This window comes from Catharus ustulatus, chromosome Z, assembly GCF_009819885.2.
Source record: "Catharus ustulatus isolate bCatUst1 chromosome Z, bCatUst1.pri.v2, whole genome shotgun sequence".
NCBI lineage: Eukaryota > Metazoa > Chordata > Aves > Passeriformes > Turdidae > Catharus > Catharus ustulatus.
The window spans coordinates 34,348,279-34,370,767 of NC_046262.2; the positions used below are offsets into that span (position 1 = coordinate 34,348,279).

Below are 22,489 nucleotides of genomic sequence, written 5' to 3' on the forward strand. Positions count from 1 at the left end.
ATAACTGTTCCATGACTTTCTCCTTTGCAAGGGAGGCAAATTCTTCTGTGTCTCTGTATGGATTGTCCTACAAAGATGTTAGCCAAAGTGTTTAGAGAACGTTGTAGTGACAGTGTGAAAAGTATTATGAAAAATATTTTAAAGTGTTCAGGTACATCTCCTTTCAAGTTTGAAGGGATTTGAAAAGTTGTTATTTCAATGTAAGAAAATAAAAACTGTAGTTGGAATATAGAACAAATTTACATGAAGTTATTTCCCTCCCCCCTCAACTTCGATCTCATGCTACAGTACCTTGCAATATAGTGTGTGGCACCCAACTTGCATAATCTTATGCTAAAATTTCTTATTAAATATGTAGGATGGATAACTGATTTTTGCCTCAGATGAGTATTTAGTACACTTATCCGAAGTCTTAGAAGTCTTGTGTGCTGTGAAGATCAAAAATACCTTTTGAATATAATGTCAGTAAGAAAGAACAGGAAAAGAACAGGAGCATAAATCAGGTTGCAGGGAATGAGATTACACTGCCTTCACCAAACCACCTTTCTTTCTACAGAGGCCAGTGTTTCTGTAGTTAACAGATTTGGAGACATTCTGAATACAAGGAACTTCTCCATATTGGTACACTGATTATTTTGGTGGTAATGCCCATGAACCACCAGTGTTTTGGTGGGTGGGACCTTGGTAGCCGTCTTGTTTTCAGAGCTGGGAACCAAACTTCCATTACTCATCAACTTTTTATATAGGATTCCCAGAAATCTGGTAATGGAAACAAGGAGATCTAGAAGAATGTTGTACTTAACTTCCTGTAGAAGTATAACAGTATTCAGGCTAATTACTTGACTGCTACTGTTTAAATATGTCTTACTCATCTTGTAAAAATAAAAGATTTATATACTTAGTGAACATCAATGGTGTTGGGGGAACAACTATTTCCAGATCTGGAATGTGCAGCTGAGCAATGATGTGTACTGTCTGATCAGCTGACGAAATGTGGGTTTGGATGTGTGATTTTTGTAAATGACTTCCAGATGTTACAGCTGAATGTCTCAAGACTTCCCTGTTAGGTCTATGTTATAAAACAAAATGGATGAATTATGCAGAAGATAACGTGGTGAGTCTGTACTTGCAATTGTTCTCTGTTGAAAAAAAACCCCAAAAATATGATTCTGTGGTCAAATTGCTCACAAGCAATGGCAGAAAAATATGGATGCTTTTATATCAGGATACCTACATCAACATACAGCCTGTGAAGAACTTGTGTCATAGATACAGTGTCATAGATAACACAATTTTCTGTATAGCTGCTGTGTTGAGAGATTTATCCTGTATCTCACTTAAACTTCCTTGTGCTAAAACATTACTGCTGTGATGCTAGAACTGAAATCTGATTACTTGCAGTATCTTTCAGTATCTTTTTTGTGCAGCAAAAGTAAAAATTTTGTTTTTCAGTTTCCATATAATTTTCATGAACTCTCTATATAAAAATTTTTCTGTTTGCAAAATTTTTTTTCAAAAATTCTAAATCCTCATAGTTGTTGAGATTGAAAGCAGAGCGTTTGATTTCTCTCTCTTTCTTTTCCCCAGGAAGTACTAACATAACCATGATAGAAGACAAAGGTCCACGAGTGGCTGACTATTTCGTGGTCGCAGGGCTCACTGATACAAATACGGCAACCCTCCTGGACCAAGAAATCAGCCGAAATGAAACAAAATCAACTGGTCCCAAGGCTCCAATTACTGACATTGCTGTGATAATTAAATCAGCTGGTGAAACTGTCCCAGAGGGATATACCTGTGTTGAGGCCACCCCCACAGCCCTCCAAGCCAACTTAAACTATGGAAGTCTAAAGAGTCCTGAACTTTTTCTCTGCTACAAGAGAGGCCGGGACAAACCACCTCTTACTGACATCGGGTGAGATTTCTATTGCAGTTCAATTCCTCCTTCAATAATGATAAAATCTTACTCCTCATAGATAATGGTGAAAACAGATGTGAGAAAGCTTCTTAAAAAGTCCTTTTTGAATCTATATTGCTTATTGTGTGTTTCTGTATAGAATATGTCAAACAAAGTGTCAGTATTTTAGTGAACTTGTCTTTTTAAAATTACTGATAATGTTTTAGTTTAAAAGATGGGAGAGAGAGAGATAAAACTGATAAAATATGAGAAATTAAGTTCCCTGCTATAGTTTTATGAAAGATGATAGAATAACACAGAATTAATTTATAGAAAATATGTAGTCAAATCCAGAAACATTAACATGCTTACTCTGAAAATAACTTCAGAAGTTAAAAATTAGCTCTTTGTGGAATTCAGTCTAAGATACAACTTAAAAATGTCTAAGAACATTGTAGAACTACTGGGGATATAATGAGAAAGAAAATAGAGCCTGGTTGTGAGGTGCTGTTACAATGGTGGCAAAATAAAGAATGTGTATTTTTTTCCTTCTTAGTTATTAAATAAATAGTTGGGAGTAAAAATCATGCATCTGTATATATGTGCTTTAATACTTTTTGTTATTTTAATTTATAAGCTTAAATGCTTGGGCATGAAGCCTACATACCCTTTTTTTGACCTACAGTTTACATTCTTACACCCTAACAGTGTCCAGTCAGGGGGACACTGATAGTGAAATCTGAGTAATGAAAGCAGCTTCATGGCAAGACAGTTCACTCTTAAGGGTTATAGTTCAAGTTGTATAATTAGGCTGGTACGTTCTAACTTCTGTTCATCTTGATCATCTAACCTGCATTCTAGTGTAGTCTTCAGTGCATCGAATTAAATTTGGTTCTGTATCCCAGATCCTCTAATATCATTAATTCAGTGATTTTTAACATAATCTTTTCCCATGTGTGCATTGGAACTGCAAGAAGAGACAGTACAATGTGAAGTTATATTTTGACTGATTTGCTAAACTTCATTAAATTCTTACAGAAGGAAGAATTTGCAAGGAATACTTCCTCAAAGGAATTCCTGAAAAATCAGTCTTCAGCATATGCCTTTAAGGAAGCAGCTTGGATAACATATGTTTGTTTTGTGTCTCTCATGACCTTAGGAGCTTGAATGCTTGGGGAGGCTTTGTAAACAAAATAGGCAAGTAGTTAACTAAGATGATGGCATTTGGAAAATGATATTTATTCTGTATTTTCTTGTAGACAGATCTAGTTAGGGTATGACACCTAACACATAATGGCAGTCTTTTCTCTCTGAGCAATGGTGCATATTCTCCCCCTGCTGTTCCTCTTGCTTTGCAGCTATGTGCAAGAGATGGTTAGAGGAACCTTTTTTTCTGATTTTTTTTCCTGTGAATTCCATTATATTCAGATAAAAGTAGAGTTCAGGCAAAACTGTACAGTACCTGTGCAGTCTGAAGGCTAATTTATGCTGTTTTCTCTTATTTTGTCACAGAACCAGTGTGAAATAATATTTTATCTTTGAGCCTGTCTGACATGCTGAGTGAACTCAATATGTACAGGAAGAGTATATCCTTTGAAAGGGTGAAATGTGTACTTTTAGGTTAGAGTTGTTAGTGTATGTATAAAATTGAGTTATATCATAATCAGAACATTCAGGTGATTCTTGATAAATGTTTGTGTCTGTCTAGTTCTTTCCAGTATAGTTTTTAGGGAAAGTAGTTAAACAAATGCTGTTTGGTGAAGAGGGAGATAGGGATATATCTATACTGTTTGCCTGCCACTGTCCTTGTGTTTGGTATTTCTGTGCCCTCCATACTCGTTCCTATCTATTTGTCCACTACTTGTTGAATCGAAGTGTCTGTAAGCTGCTAGCGTGAATTCCTGCTGCAGTTACATACTTGTGTACAGTAAGGCCGTGTGCCATGCCTCTGGATGTTACATTTACCAGAATTAATCAGATTAATTAACTGGAAAAAATATTAGTTGGAAAAATAAAGGTTCATTCCTAGGATAAGAGATCTCTGAGATCCTTTTTCTACAGGTAGCTGTAAAATTTAGTATCTTAAGCTTGTATGTCTATGAAGTAATTCAGTACTGCCATTCTGTTGCTTTCCTCACTAGTTTTTCTGCTATGTTCCAGAAACAGACAAGAACTGAGATTTGAGATCTGTTTTGGTTAAAGACAGTGAGACTTTCAAACAAAATCTTATCTCTTTGTTTTACACTTCAGTTAGAAATCTGTTGGAGTTCCAGCTCATCTTTCTTACATGGAGGAAAAACCTGACAGAAAAATGTTTTTTTTTAAAGTACAAGTGGTTTTACAATTTGTAAAACTTAGTATAGAAAAGAAAGAATATCAGACTTCTTGTCTGAAGCAGAGGTTCTTGTAATACCAAGTAATGCGAAAGTTAGATAACTTGCATAATGTAAGTAAAGAAATTCTGATTTTTTTTTTTAATTATTATTTTATTTTTTAAAGTGGCATGGGACGTTCTGTGCTAAGAATCCTGGTGATTCTATATTCCTGATTTCTGAAAATGTCTGCAGGCATATCTATTGGATAAATTATCCTCTTCATTAGAAATGTATTTCAAAAAAGAAAATTAACTCAAATTTCAAGAAGGGTAATAAAAACTGGAAGATGTTCTTAACAGCCAGCATCTTCAATTGTTCTTTAATCCCATGACTATGACAACTCCAGCTGGGTGTTTAGAACAACGTAGGATAATGATGTTGAAACTAATAATTTGTTTGTTCAGAAAAATAATGCTAGAGATGGCAGTAGAAATGAAAGATAAATCAGTCTATCAGTCTTTTCCCTTTGCTTGGTCCACCACTTTTCTGCCCGCACAATATTTATGTAAGTTGCTTTATTATTCAATACTTGCAAAATGAGAGAGGAAGAAGAGTTATAAAGGCATATTTTACCTAAGAACTGTGAGAGATAGAGTTGTGTTTGGACATAGAGAAGGAGGAGTCAAACTGGACAGCAGTCTTAGACAAATACAATTCACAAAAATCTGACTGTTTTGAAATGGTTTTCCAGAAGCAAAGTTTTCTATGGTTTGATGTTTTTAGCTCAACAACCACGACGTTGTATTTCTTTTTTCTAAACTATATTGCCTGATGCATTGAAGTTTACTTTTAAATCAGTAAAACTGGGCATGAGAGAACTTCCACCTACGTCAGTATTACAGTGAGATGTTAAGGTCCTTTGGGTCTTTCTTGCAAAGGACCTAACATCTACAGGAAACTGGTTTACATTTTGCTTGAAATGAAACTGTATTGACACTGATAGAATAATGTAGCAAATAATGTGTACTTAGGATTGGGACCAAATTATAAATGTAAAAAGGCAGGAAACAAGTCTAACTGTGATTAGTACTAATTAATCAAAGGCAAGCACTTGGAAGTTGAAACAAATAGAAGTAAACCTGGCCTGTCAGGGAGGACATTGTATATACAGGGTGTCATGTTCAGTATTTCATGCATCACTTCTGAATGTTTTCTCTGAATCATTAAAACTGTTGTTTAATTTGAGTGATTCATGGGCGATGACTTTCTTCTGTTTTCTTGCAGATAGAGCGTCATACTGTAAGTTCAGAACTATGCATAAGGTTAGGAAATTGTGTGGGTTTAATCATACTTCTCTAGTGTACATGTAGAGGTATGATATTGCTTTCATTTTCTTTTTTGGTGAGAGGTCACCCCACTGATAACGTCTTGAAAACTTTAGGTATTTTTCTTAGAATACTTGTAAACTTACTGAATTGGACTGCTGGAACAGTCTGATTGATGCTGTGTTCCTTCTCATAAGCTGACAGCTGACAAATGTTTCTGGAATAAATTTATAATTTCTTTTTGTTTAAAATACATTAAACTGAAATAAACCTGGACTGAAACTTTTATTGGAGACTGCTCTGTTAGTATTTTCTTCTGATTAATGTAAGACAGTGATGTGAAGAGTTCGTGTAAACTCCTTATTCACAATGGATGTGGCCTGAGAGCTGCCACCATTGTAGTTGTTTGGGTTGTTTTGTTTGAGGTTTTTTAACTTTATGGAGGAGGTAAGCCAATAAAAAGAACAAAAATACATGTTCTTCCAGAACATTACTTAGTTTAGAAGTAGTTCAATTATATGTACTTTCTCTATAAATACTTTGAACCAGTAGGTAGTATATTAACACTAATGTTGCAGCTTGGAAATGCTGGTAATTAGGCTGGTTTTGGACTTGAGAGGACACATTTTATCTTTTTTTATTTTAACTTTGTGAGGAACTATGAGAAGCTGGAGATGACCAAGTACGAAGGTTTAATGTGGTACCTTTATCCCAAGTCTTGTTATGATAAAAACTCATTTGAAGGTGACAAGTACTCTGTACATACTGCAGAGAAGCAAGCAAATGGAGTCATTGCTTATTTGGGTGTGAAATGGGAGATAAAGCTTACCCTGTAATGGCATCTGTGCATTAAAATACTCAGGTGTATGTCAGGTGTATGTTTTGACTTCCACATTTTTTCTCCCAGTGACTTTCTAGTAGCTTTTTGTTAGGTAAAGAAATGTTATAGCTTATTTAGCTACTGTGAAGCTGTAAAGGATCTTTCTTTTTTTGCTAAGAATATGATAATCTGAGTTAATGATCTTGCAAAAAGAAAAAAAAGCCATGCACCACAGAAATGTTGTTGTACAGCCATGTAAGATGTATTCTGTTTTCCAGGAGTACGGTCCAACTGTACTTACTCTTTCTTTCTTTACAAGGAAACAAAGTATTCATTTGTCTTCCTGCCTCATTGTCTTAAGCACTGTTATTCAAACTGTGAATGTCAATTATTACTGAGTTTGGAATTCTTTTTTCTGTAAAATTTCATCTGGGAAGCAGACTTCTGTCCTCTGTTGTACTTTTCCAAAAATATTTATTATAACAAAGTCCCAAATTAATTAAAAAAACTCCAAAACCCAAAAAATACTTAACAAAAAAAACCCAGAAAAAAACAAGCTTTGAAAGACTTCACAGGCATTTTCGGGATTAAATTATCCATTATAATTTATGCAAGCAATTTAAAGTGGAATTTGTATTTATTTTTAATTGATAGTGCAGCATTCCAACTAGTTCTATAACTAAATCCTTTTGAATGTAGCTTGATTATGTTTTTCTGTAACTCTGATTTGTTCTCCCAGAGAGTTCAGTATAGTTTTAAATATTTCTGAGCAGTTTCTTTAGCCTCAAGTTCTGCATGATGAAAGACAATATTGGAGATGCATGTTAAAATGTTGTAATGATGATATAAGTTGCTAATGGATGGGCATTTTCTCCAAATTTGTTCAAGTAGCGTTGTGTCTATTTGAACGCACTTAACAGCGTTTCCTTCCTGTGTGCAGAGTTCTCTATGAAGGGAAGGATCGTGTTATTGCGGGCTGCGAGGTGATTCAGGCTACTCCATACGGTCGTTGTGCCAATGTGAACAACAGCTCAGCTTCTTCGCAGCGCATCTTCATCACCTACCGAAGGGCCCCTCCCGTGCGTCCTCAGAATTCACTGGCTGTGACTGATATCTGTGTTATTGTTACCAGCAAAGGGGAAACCCCTCCTCACACATTCTGTAAAGTTGATAAGAATTTAAATTGTGGTATGGTGAGTATCTTTAAACTTTAGTTTCTTTTTCTTTCTTTTTTCTTTTTTTAACCTAACACATATTTTTAAAGAAGGAGCTCCTTGAACTCTTCTTAGCACTACTGTAAATGTGTTCTATCACTACATCACAATTCCTTCATTCTTTATACCATGTGTTAGATGTCAGTTTTGTAGGTTTTGTTGCTTTAATTTCCTTTCATGTTGGAAATTACTGTTTCATACTGATTACTTGCTACTTCAGTTTGCATATTCATGTCTAGGTGTTATTTAGCAGTAGTGCAATGAAGTTTTTAATTTTCTGTTTTTTTAATTATCTCTCCCACACCCTTTGGGGATGCTTACACTGGGGATGAATCAGAAATACTTTTTTCTTAGTTGTTCATAATGCCTGTGTTACTAAGGCATTGTCAGGATGGTAATTGCTGCTTGGAGTTTTTCAGTGTGTTTTGCTTTAATTGGTTCTCTTTTATTTAGTCTGTTCTGCATTTAGTTTACTTGCAGTGGAATAAGTGAGTTTTTTTGAATGGTACAACGTATTTAGACAAACTGCAAAAACACTGTCAGTAACCAGTTTATAGAAGTACAATAAAAGCTTCAAATTATGAGTTATGATGGTTAGAACTTGATTTTCTGCAATGAGGTCCCCAAAAGAGTCTACTTTTAAATAACTAAGGAAACATGAAGGTGGAAATTGGTCTGCTTCACTTTTGCCTGTTCTTTTCTTGAAATAGGTCAGAGAGTAGTATGGTGGTGTGTGGTTATTTTATGTAAATTCTGTAATCTCTAAAAAATGAGAGAAGGGTGAAATCTCATTTTTGTCATTTACGTGCACTCAGCAGCCAGCTAGTCATATTATTCTGTAATGTTTTTTGTTAAAATGTCAGATCTGTTTGTAAAGGGAATATATTCAAATGCTTGATTTCTGTTGCTTGTTGTCATCTTGCTGGTACTGAGATGAAACTTGTGTCTTTCAGTGGGGTTCTAGTGTATACCTTTGTTACAAGAAGTCTGTGCCAGCTTCCAACTCTTTAGCATATAAAGCTGGTGAGTAATTTTAGACACTGTCTTAACATGTTAACAAAGGGATTCAAATGCCTTGTTAAAATAAAAGAGTAATTTTAAAAATTTGGTTGCTGTCAGTCAGAATACTGGTCCTGGAGGATGTCAATTGAAATCAGCTTCTATAATGCCTTCTTTGCTCTCCTTATTTTTTTTTCAGGGAAAAAAAAAGGGAATAGCATTTTTCTTTATTATTTTAGTCTTATTATGACAGACTTGCTAACTGAGGAGCTGTAGCAGACTTCTGTCTTAGCAAACATTACAGATGTAAGAAAAGACTTCATATTTCTTGTATTGGTAATAGAGAAGGAGTAGTTAAAATCCTGTTCAGGTTTACTTGTGTTTTATTCTATGTCTAAACATTTTCTGTTTAATTTGAAAGTTAAACGTGGTTCTTACCTTCAATTCTGCAACTATTCCGCAACTCGTTCCTTATTTTCTTGTTCCTTATTTGAAGAGAGTGAAAAATATTCTGAACAATAAATGATTAAAAGTTTTTTAATGCTATGGCTTAATTTTTGTTTCTGAAGAAGCCAAAAAAAACTTTCAGAAGCATTTCGGCTGAGCAGTAAGTGCACCAAATTCCTTTGAAAGGAGTAAATTACCTAATAGAAGCTGAACGAATAGATAATGTTGTACCATGGAATAAGCAAGATGAGCAGCAGTAGTGAACCCATGGTTGTGTGTCTTTTTTCAACCAGCAAGAATTAGATATACAGAGTAGCAGAGAATGTGGTCAACTAATTCATCCTATTTGCAATGACAGTATTACTGCTGTTTTTACAGTAAATTATCACTTTCTCCATAGAAATTTCTATTAAAGTCTATTCCAGTGACACATTTAAATAGCACAAGTAGCTCCCAACTGATTTGATATAAATTCTTCTCTATGTACTGTTGCTGAGCAGTTACTAAAAGTGTAATATCTCAAAGGATATCTTTAGTATTCATACACTGTTTTCAAATGATTGCTACTTGGATGGCTTAGTCTTACTGTCAAATGAAAGACTTTCTCTTTGCAGCTGTAATTCTCAGTAAAGTTCAGGTAAAAAAGTTTAAAAGTCAGATGTAGCTCTATTTTGTAGAAAATATATTGCTCACAGTATTTAGGGGCTACAGACCGAAGGTGCTTACTTTTCTTTTTTCTGTTTTTGAGGCTTAATTTTCAGATATCCTCAAGAGAACTATGAATCATTCCCACTGTCAGACTCTGTACCTCTCTTCTGCCTTCCTATGGGAGCTACTATTGAGTGCTGGGACCCTCAAACGAAATATCCACTACCAGTGTTCTCAACATTTGTACTGACCTGCTCTTCTGCAGAAAAGGTATGTCTCTACACTCTGTTTTTGCTTTTATTTCAGATGGCTGTTATATAGATAGAGAGGAGAAAGAAAGGGATTGTTTCTTCTGTGTTTGAGAAATAAATTGTCCAATACTTCCCTTTTAAAATTATATTTCTTAAGTTTTTATGTAAGATGAGACTGAACCGAAACAGGATGGAAGAGTATGTGCTGTTTACTGCTATGTAGGTGGAACCATACACTTAACAAACCAAAACTCAAGCACATGGCTTTCCCTGTTCTTTCATATACAGTAATTTCACGACTATAAGGCACACCCTTTTGACTAAAATTTTCCCCTGAACCTGGAAGTGCGCCTTATAGTCCGATGCGCCTTATATGATGTACAAAGTTGCGACATTTGCCAAGCCGGAAGTGCGAGCCACGGTGGGAGGGTGGTGCCACGGGAGCACTGAGTCACGAGGTGGGGTGTCACCGGCCAGCCACCTCCGCGCAGGCTGGGTGTCACCAGCCAGCCCCCTCCATGCGGGCTGGGTGTCACCGACCAGCCCCCAGCCAGCCGCCGCAGCGCGGGCTGGGTGGCACCAACCAGGCACCGGCCATCCCCCGGCCAGCCCCCGCTGCACGGGCTGGGTGGCACCAGCCAGCCTTAGGCCAGCAGCAGCCGCACAGGGAGAGAGGAACTGGCCAGCCCCCAGCCAGCAGCAGTCACACAGGGAGAGAGGGAGTGGCCAGCCCCCAGCCAACCCCCCGCGCAGGCTGGGCAGCACCGGCCAGGCACCGGCCAGCCCCCCGGCCAGCAGGAGCCGCACAGGGAGAGAGGGAGCAGGAGGTAGCGCCGCGCTGCCCCGAGCCGCGAATGGTCCCGAGCCGTGGCAGCCCTGAGCCGCCCTGAGCTGCAGCAACCCAGAGGTGTGAGCCGTGGCCGCCCCGAGCCCCGCCTCGCCAGCTGGGGGCGGATGGGAATGCTGGGCCCCACGCACGGGGGAGGGCGCTTGGGGCTGCGTTTAAAGGCTACACCAATCTGTGAAACATGTTTGCAAATTGAGCACATGCCAGTAAACTCCACAATCGCAGGATTCTGTTACTAATTAGTTACTTTGTTGCACACGGCACGGTTCTTTGCAGCAAAAAAAAAGTGCGCCTTATAGTCCAGTGCGCCTTATATGATCTACAAAGTTGCAAAATTTGCCGACTCCCAGGGGGTGTGCTTTATAGTCTGGTGCGCCTTATGGTCGTGAAATTACTGTAACGGGAATGGAAGTGTAGTCTATATATTAAAAAGAACTTAACACGTGTGTTAGCAATGTAGCAAATTATTAGTTTTCCCATGGTTACCTTAAAAGACACTTCTTTGTGACTTTACAGGGCATGTGGCTTTATGTAATAGGGCTCTGCAGGTATCTGCACATGAGTTGAAAACTAGTTACCAGAAAGCAGGAAGGCAGAGAGAAGTGTGTGCTGAGAGCTAAGATGTGAAAGAATCTAATGAACTTCCAGGACTTAGTGATCCTGTTGAATTTGCATGAAGGGATAGATTCAGAACATCTGAATTCTATTTTCTAACATTCAGATTTGCATGCTGGGTCTATATAAGGCTGTCAGCACACAAAGGCATCAAAAATGTATTGTATGATGAGTGACAGGTGGGAAGGTAGTAGAGGTACTACCAAGGGAGACTTTGCTTAGGGTTGGTCTCCCAGCTGTTGTTTCAGCTTGCCAATTCTGTGTGTGTGAACTGCGTGAGGGAGTAAGTGATTGTAATGTGTGATTGGCTCTCTGTATAAATGTATGATTAGCTGTCTAATAAATGGCATTTTGTCTCTATTGGTGATAACAACTCAACTTCCACTCTGTCTCACTCCCCTAACAGAAAAGTTTACACATTTCTCCATTTCCAAACAGAAAAAAACACATTTTTCCAAAATATTATTACAGTAATTTCGCAACTATAAGGCGCACCCTTTTGACTAAAATTTTGGTCCAAACCCGGAAGTGTGCCTTGTAGTCTGGTGCACCTTATATATGGAAAATGTTCAGAAATTTGCCAAGCCGGAAGTGCGAGTTGCAAGCCGAGCCAGGACCCGCAGCCATGCAGGGGGAGCCGGGACCCGCGGGACCTGGGACCCGTGAGAGCTGCGGCCGCGGGGGAAGCTCAGATCGGCCACAGCGCAGGGGAAGCCGGGATCTGCCATGGCCGCGGGGGAACCAGTGCAGGGGATGCCTGGATCCACCGCGGCCGCGGGGGAACTGGCGCAGGGGAAGCTCAGGTCTGCCGCAGCCACAGTGCGGGGGAAGCCCAGATCTGCCACGGCCCTGCCGCGGGGGAAGGCCAGATCCAGTGCGGCCACCAAGCAGGAGCCGCAAGCCGAGCTGTGCCAGCCGGCACCGGGGCTGGATGGGATTGCCAGGGCCTGCGGCACGGGGCGGGCACCTGGGACCACGTTTAAAGGCTACGCCAATCTGTGAAAAATTTTTGCGAATTGAGCACCTGCCAGTAAACCCCGTCATTGCGCGATTCCGTTACTAAATTGTTACTTTGTTGCACCCGGCGCGACCCCTCACTGCAAAAACAATAGTGCACCTTATAGTCTGGTGCGCCTTATATATGGACAAAGTTCAGAAATTTGCCGACTCCCAGAGGTACGCCTTATAATCTGATGCGCCTTACAGTCATGAAATCACTGTACTTCTTTTTCAAAGAAGAATGCAGTAGCTGGTGCTGTTTTTCTTTCCTTGTTCATTTTTGCTACACTTTCCAGAATGTGAAACACGGACAAATAGGGAAGGAATATTAGAAGAAGTTTGTGTCTTTTTGACTTGATAAAATGATGTAAGTCAAAGCTAAAATAGTCTTACTATTTAGTTTGATAATGATAGGGGAATTTACTGAGCAGAAACATTTCATGAGGTTTTGGGTTTGAGATTTTGGGGATGTTTTAGACCCACGTGATTAATGGGTAAGGTTTTATCACAAAATGAAAGTTTGGTTCCTTCCCTTTTAGTCGAGTATGAGTACTTCGTTGAGGAAGGTGCAGAGAAAATGAGGAAAATAGTTCAAGGCATTTTCTTTATAGGGGTGTTTTGTGCATATTACATAAATAAAGTAATTTCGTAAGGTATCAGCAAAAGCACTGTAGTGTATGCAAAAAAAAAAGATGCATCAAAAGTTCTAGCCCATATTCCTAATAAATACTGGGCCTGTTGAGCTTTTTTTTTTCCCATCTTGTAGGTTTATGGTGCTGCTATCCAGTTTTATGAGCCTTATCCCCGGGAGCTGCTAACAGAAAAACAGCAATCGCAGCTCGGCCTTCTGACGACTGTAGAGAGAAAAGTGATTACTTCCAAGTCCATCAATTCAAACAAATGTATCTGTCTTCTGTCACACTGGCCTTTCTTTGATGCATTTCGAAAATTTCTTATGTTCATCTACAAACTCTCTGTCTCTGGACCTCATCATCTTCCCATTGAAAAGTATGTAGAACATCTTTCAAGTTAAATTGGGAATGTAGTTATAAGCTCAAGAAATCATGTGATCTGTGCTTGTCACAGTTGTTTAGCTGATATAGTTGATCGATCATCTTGTTTGCAATGTTTAGCTTATGTTGTACTAATAGAAATCATTGCTGCTTCTGTTTGGTAGTACTGGCTCTTGCAGTGCCAGCAAAGCTAACTGGATTTTAGTCTGGGTCTTTTTTTAGAATATGTCAAGCCTGTTTACCTTTCTTTTAGCTACATCAAGCACAGAACAGGCTGAGCTGTAATACATGCTACATTTGCAGTTGCGTGTTTTAGCTTAATAAATACAAGCTCAGGAATGCTGTACGTTAGCAGCAAATATCTATGGCTGTTTCCAAGCACTGGAGCTAATTCAGATTGTCTATGAATATGTGTGCAAACTCTGCAGAGGATGCTTGTCACGGTCCTGAAAATTTGCTGACAAATAATATTACCTTCAAAACTGTTAAGACATCCGGCAGTGAAATATATACTTGATCTTAGCAGAATCTCTTTAGAAACTGTAGAACAAGGTTAGGCTGCCTGGGATTTTGAATGGCTTGCCTAAATGCCAGTACATTGTTATCTTTGACTTACATATCAGAAGCTGCTGGTGTTAATTTTCAGGCATGCAATTGAGTGAAGGAAGCTTTTTCATTTCAGCTTGCATAAATAGGCTATTAGACTTACCAAAACAGTAAAGAAATCTTAACAATCTTTGTGAAACATGCTTCCATATTAATTCTAAAATGTGGGTAACATCGTTTTCAGCCCTTCATTACTCCCTGGTGCTGTTTTCCTGATATGTTGTCTTCTTTGCAGGCATATATCCCATTTTATGCACAATATACCTTTCCCTTCACCACAGAGGCCAAGGATTCTTGTGCAGGTAAGCAAAATATTTTCATCCATTTTAAGCTACAGCAACAGCAAACTCTCTCTTGCCTTTGGTTTCTTTCTTTACTTTTTTTAACTTGGCTTTGAATACACACCTTTTGGAAGGGAGAGGGGAGGAGATGGATGGGGTGGCCTTCTCTCTCACTGATACAAACCTGGGACAGTTTAACAAAGGAAAGAACCTATTTCATACTTCAGCTGGTGTGGATGGCAAAAGTGTCCTACTAGCACTTTTAAAATACCTGCCATGTATTATGCTTTCATTTTATAGACACCATTTGCATTACCTCAGTGGTAGGGTTGTTTTCTGTCTTCCTCTCACTTGTCCACCCAGTGCTGTGGGTCAGAGGTTAGTCCCCTGGGGCACTGTCTCTTGTGCTTCTCTATTTAATCACCTAGCAGCAGTTACATACTCAACACTGAGTCACAGACGATTTCCTGTAATTCTCAAAATTGTTTCAGTGACTAATACAAGCTCTGTTTGCTTAGTGAAGCCAAGTCCCAAAGACACTGTGTCTGCATGCCAGGCAGTTTATGAGACTATGGATATATATTTATATTGGAATGTTATACTGTATTCACTTTGGGGTTGTTCACGTCAATCACTTTATGTGTTTCAGCTTTCTGCCCATGATGCATTAATACTGTCACAGCCAGTTTCTACACCATTGCCATTAAGGTACCATTATTAATGCTTTAAATGTATACTACTTGAAAAAATCACAGGTGAGCAGGAGTCAGTCACAGAGGGAAGTCAAACATTAGTGCAATATCATGAGGTATTATAATCAGGAAGCTCAATATGCATTTATAGTGATACATAGTCTTGTCTTGACATACATGTGCCCCTTGTGGAAGTATAATATCACTAATTATCCTGAAATAAAGATGAATTGCCAGATTATTGCAGGAACTCTGAAGGAATAATAAGGCGCTTGTGAGGAGAAAAAAATACCTATGTTTAAAGATCTGGTATTTTCAAAACTAGCGTAGTAAGCAAAATTTAATATCATAGAAACTGTATCTTTCTTTTTTCCCTTTTTGGATCCAAGAGAGCCAATACCATCAAGCAGTTAGGGTGAAATCCATGAATGCACAAGTGTGCAAACATTTCAGGAATTCAAAAGTGTACCTACAAATTGGTATTTGTGCTTGAAGGTTGATGCAGTCACTGTGGGTACTGCCTGCATCTTCTGGGTTAGACATCCCTATGATTGTGATGTGGTTTTATTTCAGTGCTTCTGTTCATCTTTGGTTTCAAACCAAAATCTTCTACCTTTTTATTCTCTCTACCCCAAAATGTTGTCGTATAATATTTTTTATGCAGAAGAATCTCATCTTTAATCACATATGTTCCACAAGCACTTAGGTGAAAAATTGCAGTCAGGCACCGAATTACAAAGCAACACCTATGAACTTTTTTAAGGACAGATTTTGCACTCTTGTACTCATAGATGTCATTACAATTCCTAAATATGTACAGTCCTGACAAAATGAATGGAGGCTAAACTGTAGAAACTAAAAGCATATAGCCATCAGAATGATGGATTAATTTTGACTCATACAGGAATTTGAAACTGTGATTCTAAGACCAAATGGATACTCTAGTTCATGATTCTTATGTGAGGTAACTGATCACATGAAACTGCTAGTGTTAGTTTTGTTTGTATTAGCAATTGGCAATTGCTTTACTGTTATGAAGACAAGATGCCAGTGCATCTCCATGAGAAAGTGCTGTAAATAACACAAATTTGGCAGTAACATGGTTTAGTGTACATTTCTTTAGCAATAGAACTCAAATTTAGGTTTCTGTGGGGTAGTACAAGCCTTAAAATTACATGATAGCTATTAGTTAGATAGGTAGGTATTCAATGTGTATTAACACATTGCAACTAGCTGATCCCAAACATTAACAGTTGTCAGATGTTTGATACTAGTGAATTTTTTTTAAACCCTGTAACATTTTTCTTTTCTTTCCCCTTCCCATCCACTCCTTAGTGGAGCAAACTTTAGCACTCTGCTCATGAATCTTGGACCAGAAAACTGTGCCACTCTGTTACTCTTTGTATTACTAGAAGGCAAGATCCTACTCCATTCCCTTAGACCAGCTGTGTTGACAGGAGTTGCTGAAGCTGTAGTAGCTGTAAGTACTAAGTGTTCTGTACAGCAGTGAGAGAAATTGACTTAAACACTACACTTGTAACAAGGCTATAAGTTCAAATGACTTATGTACTAAGCGGCTATTTTTCCCAGTAATAGCATTTAGTTCAATTGCCCTACCTAGTAACTCTTAGAAAGATCATAAATTTTGCATGGTTGAGAGTTAGATTGTATTAAAGTGACAAACTTGGAGACTTTTTTCTGATATTGTTATAAAGCTTTTAATAATTTCATTTCGATGTGCTGCATGTAACTTCTTGTTTTTTCTTGTACAGTATCTGTTGTCTTGTTTTAATGCATTTATTTAATTTAATTTTTCCTTCAGATGATATTTCCATTTCAGTGGCAGTGTCCATATATCCCACTCTGTCCTTTGTCTCTGGCCACCGTACTCAGTGCACCTCTTCCATTTATTGTTGGAGTTGATTCACGATACTTTGATCTGTACGATCCACCACAGGATATTGTGTGCATTGACTTAGACACAAACATGGTATACATGTAAGTTCTATGGAGATTTTACATTTTTCTGTAGCTGAAGAAACTGCTGAAGTGCTTAGGAGACAAAATTGTTAAACACTGTTTGATCCAACGTGTTTTGTTTCCTACTGTCCCATGTTTTTCTTATTTCTAAAGCTTTAAAGTAAATTCAAACTTAGTGCAACAAGAATCAATGCTTGGCACTTTCTATAAAAATATGATGTAGATCTTGCTGTGAATTTTGTAACAATGGTAAGTAACTAGGGAAAGGATTGTCCCTTTGTATTGGGCACTGGTGAGGCCATGTCTCAAATTCTGTGTTCAGTTGTGGGCCCTTCACAAGAAAGGCATTGAGGTACTGAAGCATGTCCAGAGAGGGTGGTGAAGGGTCTGAAGCACAAGGGTTGTGAAGAGCAGCTGAGGGATTTGGGGTTGTGTAGTGTGTAGAAAAGGACCCTGAGGGAGACCCTACCACTCTCTACAACTGCTGGAAAGGAGATTGTAGCAAGTGGAGGTTTTGTGGTGGCCATGGCAGTGTTATGTAAGCAGTTGGACTTGATGATCTTAAACGTCTTTTCTAATCTACATGGACATGAATGCTTCAGGATCTTTCATAATAAGTCTTGATGCTATCTTGTACTTGACCTACTTTATGTTAGTGTTAACAAAGAAATTTTTCTGAAGTTACAAGGACCAAATTTTTAATGAGATCAATCAAGCAAAATGTGGTGTCTTCGCTACACTAATTGTAAAATATTTTAACTTAATTGTTGTTTTTTTAGTACTTTTCTTAAATTGAAGTATTCCTTGGACAGTTTCTTTGCACCTTCTTGGGGAGAGGCTAATTCAGAATAATTTTTCTGGGTTTCTGTAGTGTAAGTAGAAATAATGGAAATGAAAGGTCAGTTTTTTCAGGTGTTTAGTAGCTACCTTTCCATTTTTAACTAGATCATAAATACAAAGATGTATCTAAGTTTGATCAAGATGAGGGTGATCATCACTAAATAAAGTGCTCATCTTTTCTTTGTGAAAATTTAGTTTTACTTATCATGTCATTTTTTAAGTTTTGACTTTTCTTTTTACTCACTTGAGGTAGAGTTAGTAATTTGATCTGTGGATCAGTGTAATGCTTTCTTGATTTTTGCTGTCTCAGAAGGACGCATCCTCTACTGATGCTAATGTTTCCTTTACATTACTGACATTCTTTGCTTTGTTAGTAGCATCACAGAAAATGGTAAACAATAGAGCAAATTTATTGGAGTGTTCATTTTTTTATCTGGGGTTTTTTCCTCCTTCCCCTAAGTCTCCATAAAAAAACACGTCAAAAAGCATTTTCATCAGTTTATAATAAAGTATTATGCCACCAAGAGAATAATTGTGGTTGATGTATAAAAAGAATGTGTTGAAGAAAGTCATGACAGATAACTCATTCATTTGAAGATACTTGCAGAGAAAAATACCTCAGTATTTTTGTTCGTAAGTAGAAGGGAAGTTGAAGGTTGTGGTGCAGAAAAATACAGATAAAGCCAGGAGATTTTGCATGGAGATATGGATGTCAGGCTGCTTTTAGGACTGTTAGAAAGACTAAGTACTAACATTACTTGGATTGGTTATTGAACTAAAAATCTCCTAGTGGCTGACATCTTATGAGGCTGGAAAGGCTTTCCCACCCTTTCTTTTACTCTCTTATCAGCCCATCTGCTATTTCAGTAGTGAATTGATCTCTTCTGGTTTTGCTGCCCATTTTGCATTTATCCTATCTATACAGCATGTTTGACTTCCAGAGGAGTTTGACATCTGTAACATTTGACTTTGGTAAATGCGAGGTATTGGTACCTGCATTATAAATAGTTTTTAACCTGGCAGCCAGTATGTCTTTCAGCTTTGGAGGTGTTTCGGTATGCCCAAATTTCCATAAAGCACTTTGTAGTGAAGATAATACAAAGAATTATAAAATGCTGTGTTACTCGTGGATGTTTTTCATTTAATTTTATCCACATCAGTTTCTGCTCCTTTTTAGTTCTATGGCAGTGTGGTAGTGCTGGATTCATTTGTTTGTTTATTTAGGTGTAAATGCATTTAACAGCATTGTTGCTGGCTTGAAAAGACTGCTTAATAGAAAAATAATTTCTGAAAAATTAAATGTTTTCTGGTACATTAGTCTGTCTAATATCTTTTGAAAGCAAATGTGCTGCTATTATCTTTCTTCTTAAGCTATACCAAAAATTATTGAAGACCTTTTATTCATTCATCATCTTCCTTATTGCTTTTAATTTTTTTTTAACTATCTCTGTGATACTTAATGAGCTTACAATGTTAACCAGCCTTTTTAGGGCAGAGATTTGAGTGTTTGTTTTATTTTCTAAGCAGGATTGTTTTTCTGTCACTTTTGGAATGGTGCCATTTAAATTGTTTATAGGCATGCCATTAGTGTGGGGGAAGAATGGGCAAAGGCATCCATAAGCATGGAGTTTTTCTTTTACCTTCAGAACTTTGGCTTCCTTCCTATGATATTTCTGTCTTTATGCCAATAAAGCAAAAAATAATTGAGCAAATATTTCAGATGCAAAGTGCAAAAACAACTAGTGCCAGTATCAGCTTGGGTAGTAATAACTGGTTAGATTTTATGGCAAAGAGGTTTGTTATAGTCTCTGTAAGAGCAATTCTCCCCCATCTTCTGCTTTCCAGAAAGAGGCATAGGAGTTTTCGGGATTTATTCCCTACTTTTCATTTATATCCAACTGCTTAGAGAAGGTCTAGCGTTGTATCCATTGTTCTCCTTTAAGAAGATGGGCATCCCTTTAGGCAATTTACCCCACTGCTTTGTCAACCACATCCTTTCCCAGCTGTGAACTAAATTCCCAGTCTTTCTAGTATCTGTTAGACTGTGAAGATGGGACTGGACTGCTATGGACATATTGCAAAGTACTAGTAACATATTGTACTCAGAACTGCCTTCATTTGTATCAGCAGTGGTATGGCAGGTTTGTGCTAGAATGGACTTTGTATGATAATCACATATAGAACAGCATGCTAGCATCATAGTAACAAGGCTGATAAAAAATCTGTAAAGGGGAATCGTCTATAAAGTCTAAATCAAATCTGAAGGCAGATCCTCCTTGCAGACTGGAGAAAACTCTTTACTCACTTTATACTGTTCTCTATCTGAAGAAGTGAAATTCTGAGTTATGTCAGTCCTTTTTTTTTTTAACAAATAGGCACAGTGACAAGATTTCAAAATAATTTGAAGGTACTGTCTTCTGTAAATGAAGCAACTTAAGGCTCTTGACATTATTCTTTTTTATACTGTCTGTATTTTATATGTCTCTTTTTCGTCTCTTCTGTGTTTTAGATCAGATGATAAGAAGAGCACCAACTGGAAACAGTTTCCTAAAAAGCCATGTAAAAGCCTTCTCAGCACCTTAAAGAAACTGCACCCACAGCTGGCAGCAGGTGAAATAGATAAAACAAAACCTTCTGATTAGTATATAAATGTAATGATTTCTTCCTATCACACAAAGCTTGATTTGTTACTTGTTTTTTCAGACTTTTTAATGTGACTTCTTAAAATTTAATCTCTTTTTTTAGTCTTTACTCATGGTCATGTCCGACCTCTCATCCACCTCTCACCCCCAAGTCCTTGGCAGAGATCTGTTCATCCCCCATTCTGTGTTGATACTGGGGGTTTCCCCAACTCAGGGTGCAGCACCTTGCATTTGGTCTTGTTAATTCTCGTGAGATTTCCATGGGCCCAGTTCCTGAATTTGTCCAAGTCCCTGTGGATGACATCCCATTCCTCAGGCATGTCAAGAACATCACTCGTCTCAGTGTTATCTTCAAACTTGCTGAGGATGCACTCTATCCCTTTGTCTGTGTTATTGATTAAGGTATTAAATAATGCAGGCCCCAATACAGACCCCTGAGGGACACCACTTGTCACTGAAGTCCGTCAAGGACTCTAAACCATTCACAGTACCCTCTGGGTAGGACTATCCAACCAAATTCTTATCCATCTAGCAATCTACCTGTCAAATCCATCTGTCTCCAGTTTAGAGAGAAGATGTTGTGGGGGTCTGTGTCAAAGGCTTTACATGATTCTGGAGACCTGTAACCCTTCCCTTGTCCACTGATGCAGTCACTCCATCATAGAAGGCTACTGGGTTGTCAGGCAGGACTTGCTTTTGGTGAAGATATGCTGGTGTCTCAAGTCACCTCCCTGTCCTCCCTGTGCCTTAGCACAGCTTCTAGGAGGATCTCTTCCATGTTCTTCCCAGGTACAGAGGGGAGGCTGACAGGGTGGTAGTTCCCAGGGTCCAGTGCTGGTGAATATCTTAGATAATGACTTTTCTACCACAATAATGGAATAGCTAATTTTTGACAAACTGTTTTGTCAAAAGAAGAATAAAGACTTACCGTCTCCAGCCTAATCTCTTTGACAGATAATGTGAACGGCAGCAATCTCTTTTGTGGTCTGAGGTCACTCACCGCACAGTAGTGGTGGTTTGAGAGTTCTTATTTTCCAACCTGAGCACCGAAGGAAGAGTCAGAAGCTGTTTTCTGAGGTTTCCAAGGTTGTTTATTCTTTCTTATCTAAGGAATTTTCTCTCTGACTTGCAGCGGTTCATCCTGCAAGTCATTCAAGGCTTTCTGCCTGCCTTCCTGGGCAGCACTTATCTTTTATACTATAAATTACGCATACACTGTTTACGAGTAATCTCCGTACATGACACCTACATTGCATTGTCCACTTTCCCCGTAAACCAATCCTGGATTGGCATCCTAACCCAAAAGATGGATGACATGAAGAAAGAAAGACATACCACATCTTAATTCCTCTATCTTGTGTTCAGACCCCTAATAATATAAACAATTTTTAAAACTTCACTTTTCTACCTTTTAACACTCTAATTTATACTCTACTTATTTTTTGTGACTTTGTAATTCTTTGTATAAGCATGGTAATTTCTCCCAGGGACTTAAATCAAACTCACGGGGGTTTGGGCACCTTGCCAAGGCATCTGAGCCCCCTGCCCAGATTCCAGGGAAGCCAGAGGAATATCCTGGGTTCCCACAAGATAAGAGCGAAGTTCTAACTGACCTAACAGTTTTCAGGTATTGTTTCTTTCTAACTGTACATAGGTTCTTTCAGGTAAGATGGTTCAGGGTATGTAAGGTTATATTATTATGGGGAAGGAAACTATGATGATCTCATAGGTGTACCTAAGATACACAAAATTTGCAAATGACAAAACCAAAAAATGTTATTAATTAGAAGGGTGATGCTCGTGCCTCAGTTTTCTGGTTTTTTTTTTTGTGGGTTTTTTTTTGTTTGGTTTTTTTTTTTTGGTGGGTTTTTTTTTTTTGCAAATAGCCTTTACTTCATCTGTTAGAAAATCTTAACTTTTACTTTTATCACCAGTGTGTATATCATTCATTAGGAACTATTTCCTAATTCTGTCTTGAGCACAGCCAGAGGTCTCTCTTAAATAATTTCGCTATTTTGGTGATATTGTAATAGTGATGTTGTAATATTTATATTTACG

The 22,489-nt window shown here is 38.0% G+C and overlaps 1 protein-coding gene across 2 annotated transcripts in view; it reads left to right on the forward strand.

Moving 5' to 3' along the window:
• Positions 1-22,489, forward strand: part of DENND4C (DENN domain containing 4C) — a 74,088-nt gene that overhangs the window by 16,979 nt on the left and 34,620 nt on the right. For both annotated transcript variants that reach the window (XM_033085991.1, XM_033085992.1), the window contains 10 exons: positions 1,588-1,915; positions 7,298-7,550; positions 8,525-8,594; positions 9,766-9,935; positions 13,144-13,385; positions 14,232-14,298; positions 14,927-14,985; positions 16,305-16,449; positions 16,792-16,967; positions 20,299-20,399. In XM_033085991.1, coding sequence (XP_032941882.1) covers positions 1,605-1,915; positions 7,298-7,550; positions 8,525-8,594; positions 9,766-9,935; positions 13,144-13,385; positions 14,232-14,298; positions 14,927-14,985; positions 16,305-16,449; positions 16,792-16,967; positions 20,299-20,399 — 1,594 coding nt within the window. In that variant the 5' untranslated portion in view covers positions 1,588-1,604. The remainder of the gene's footprint in view (positions 1-1,587; positions 1,916-7,297; positions 7,551-8,524; positions 8,595-9,765; positions 9,936-13,143; positions 13,386-14,231; positions 14,299-14,926; positions 14,986-16,304; positions 16,450-16,791; positions 16,968-20,298; positions 20,400-22,489) is intronic.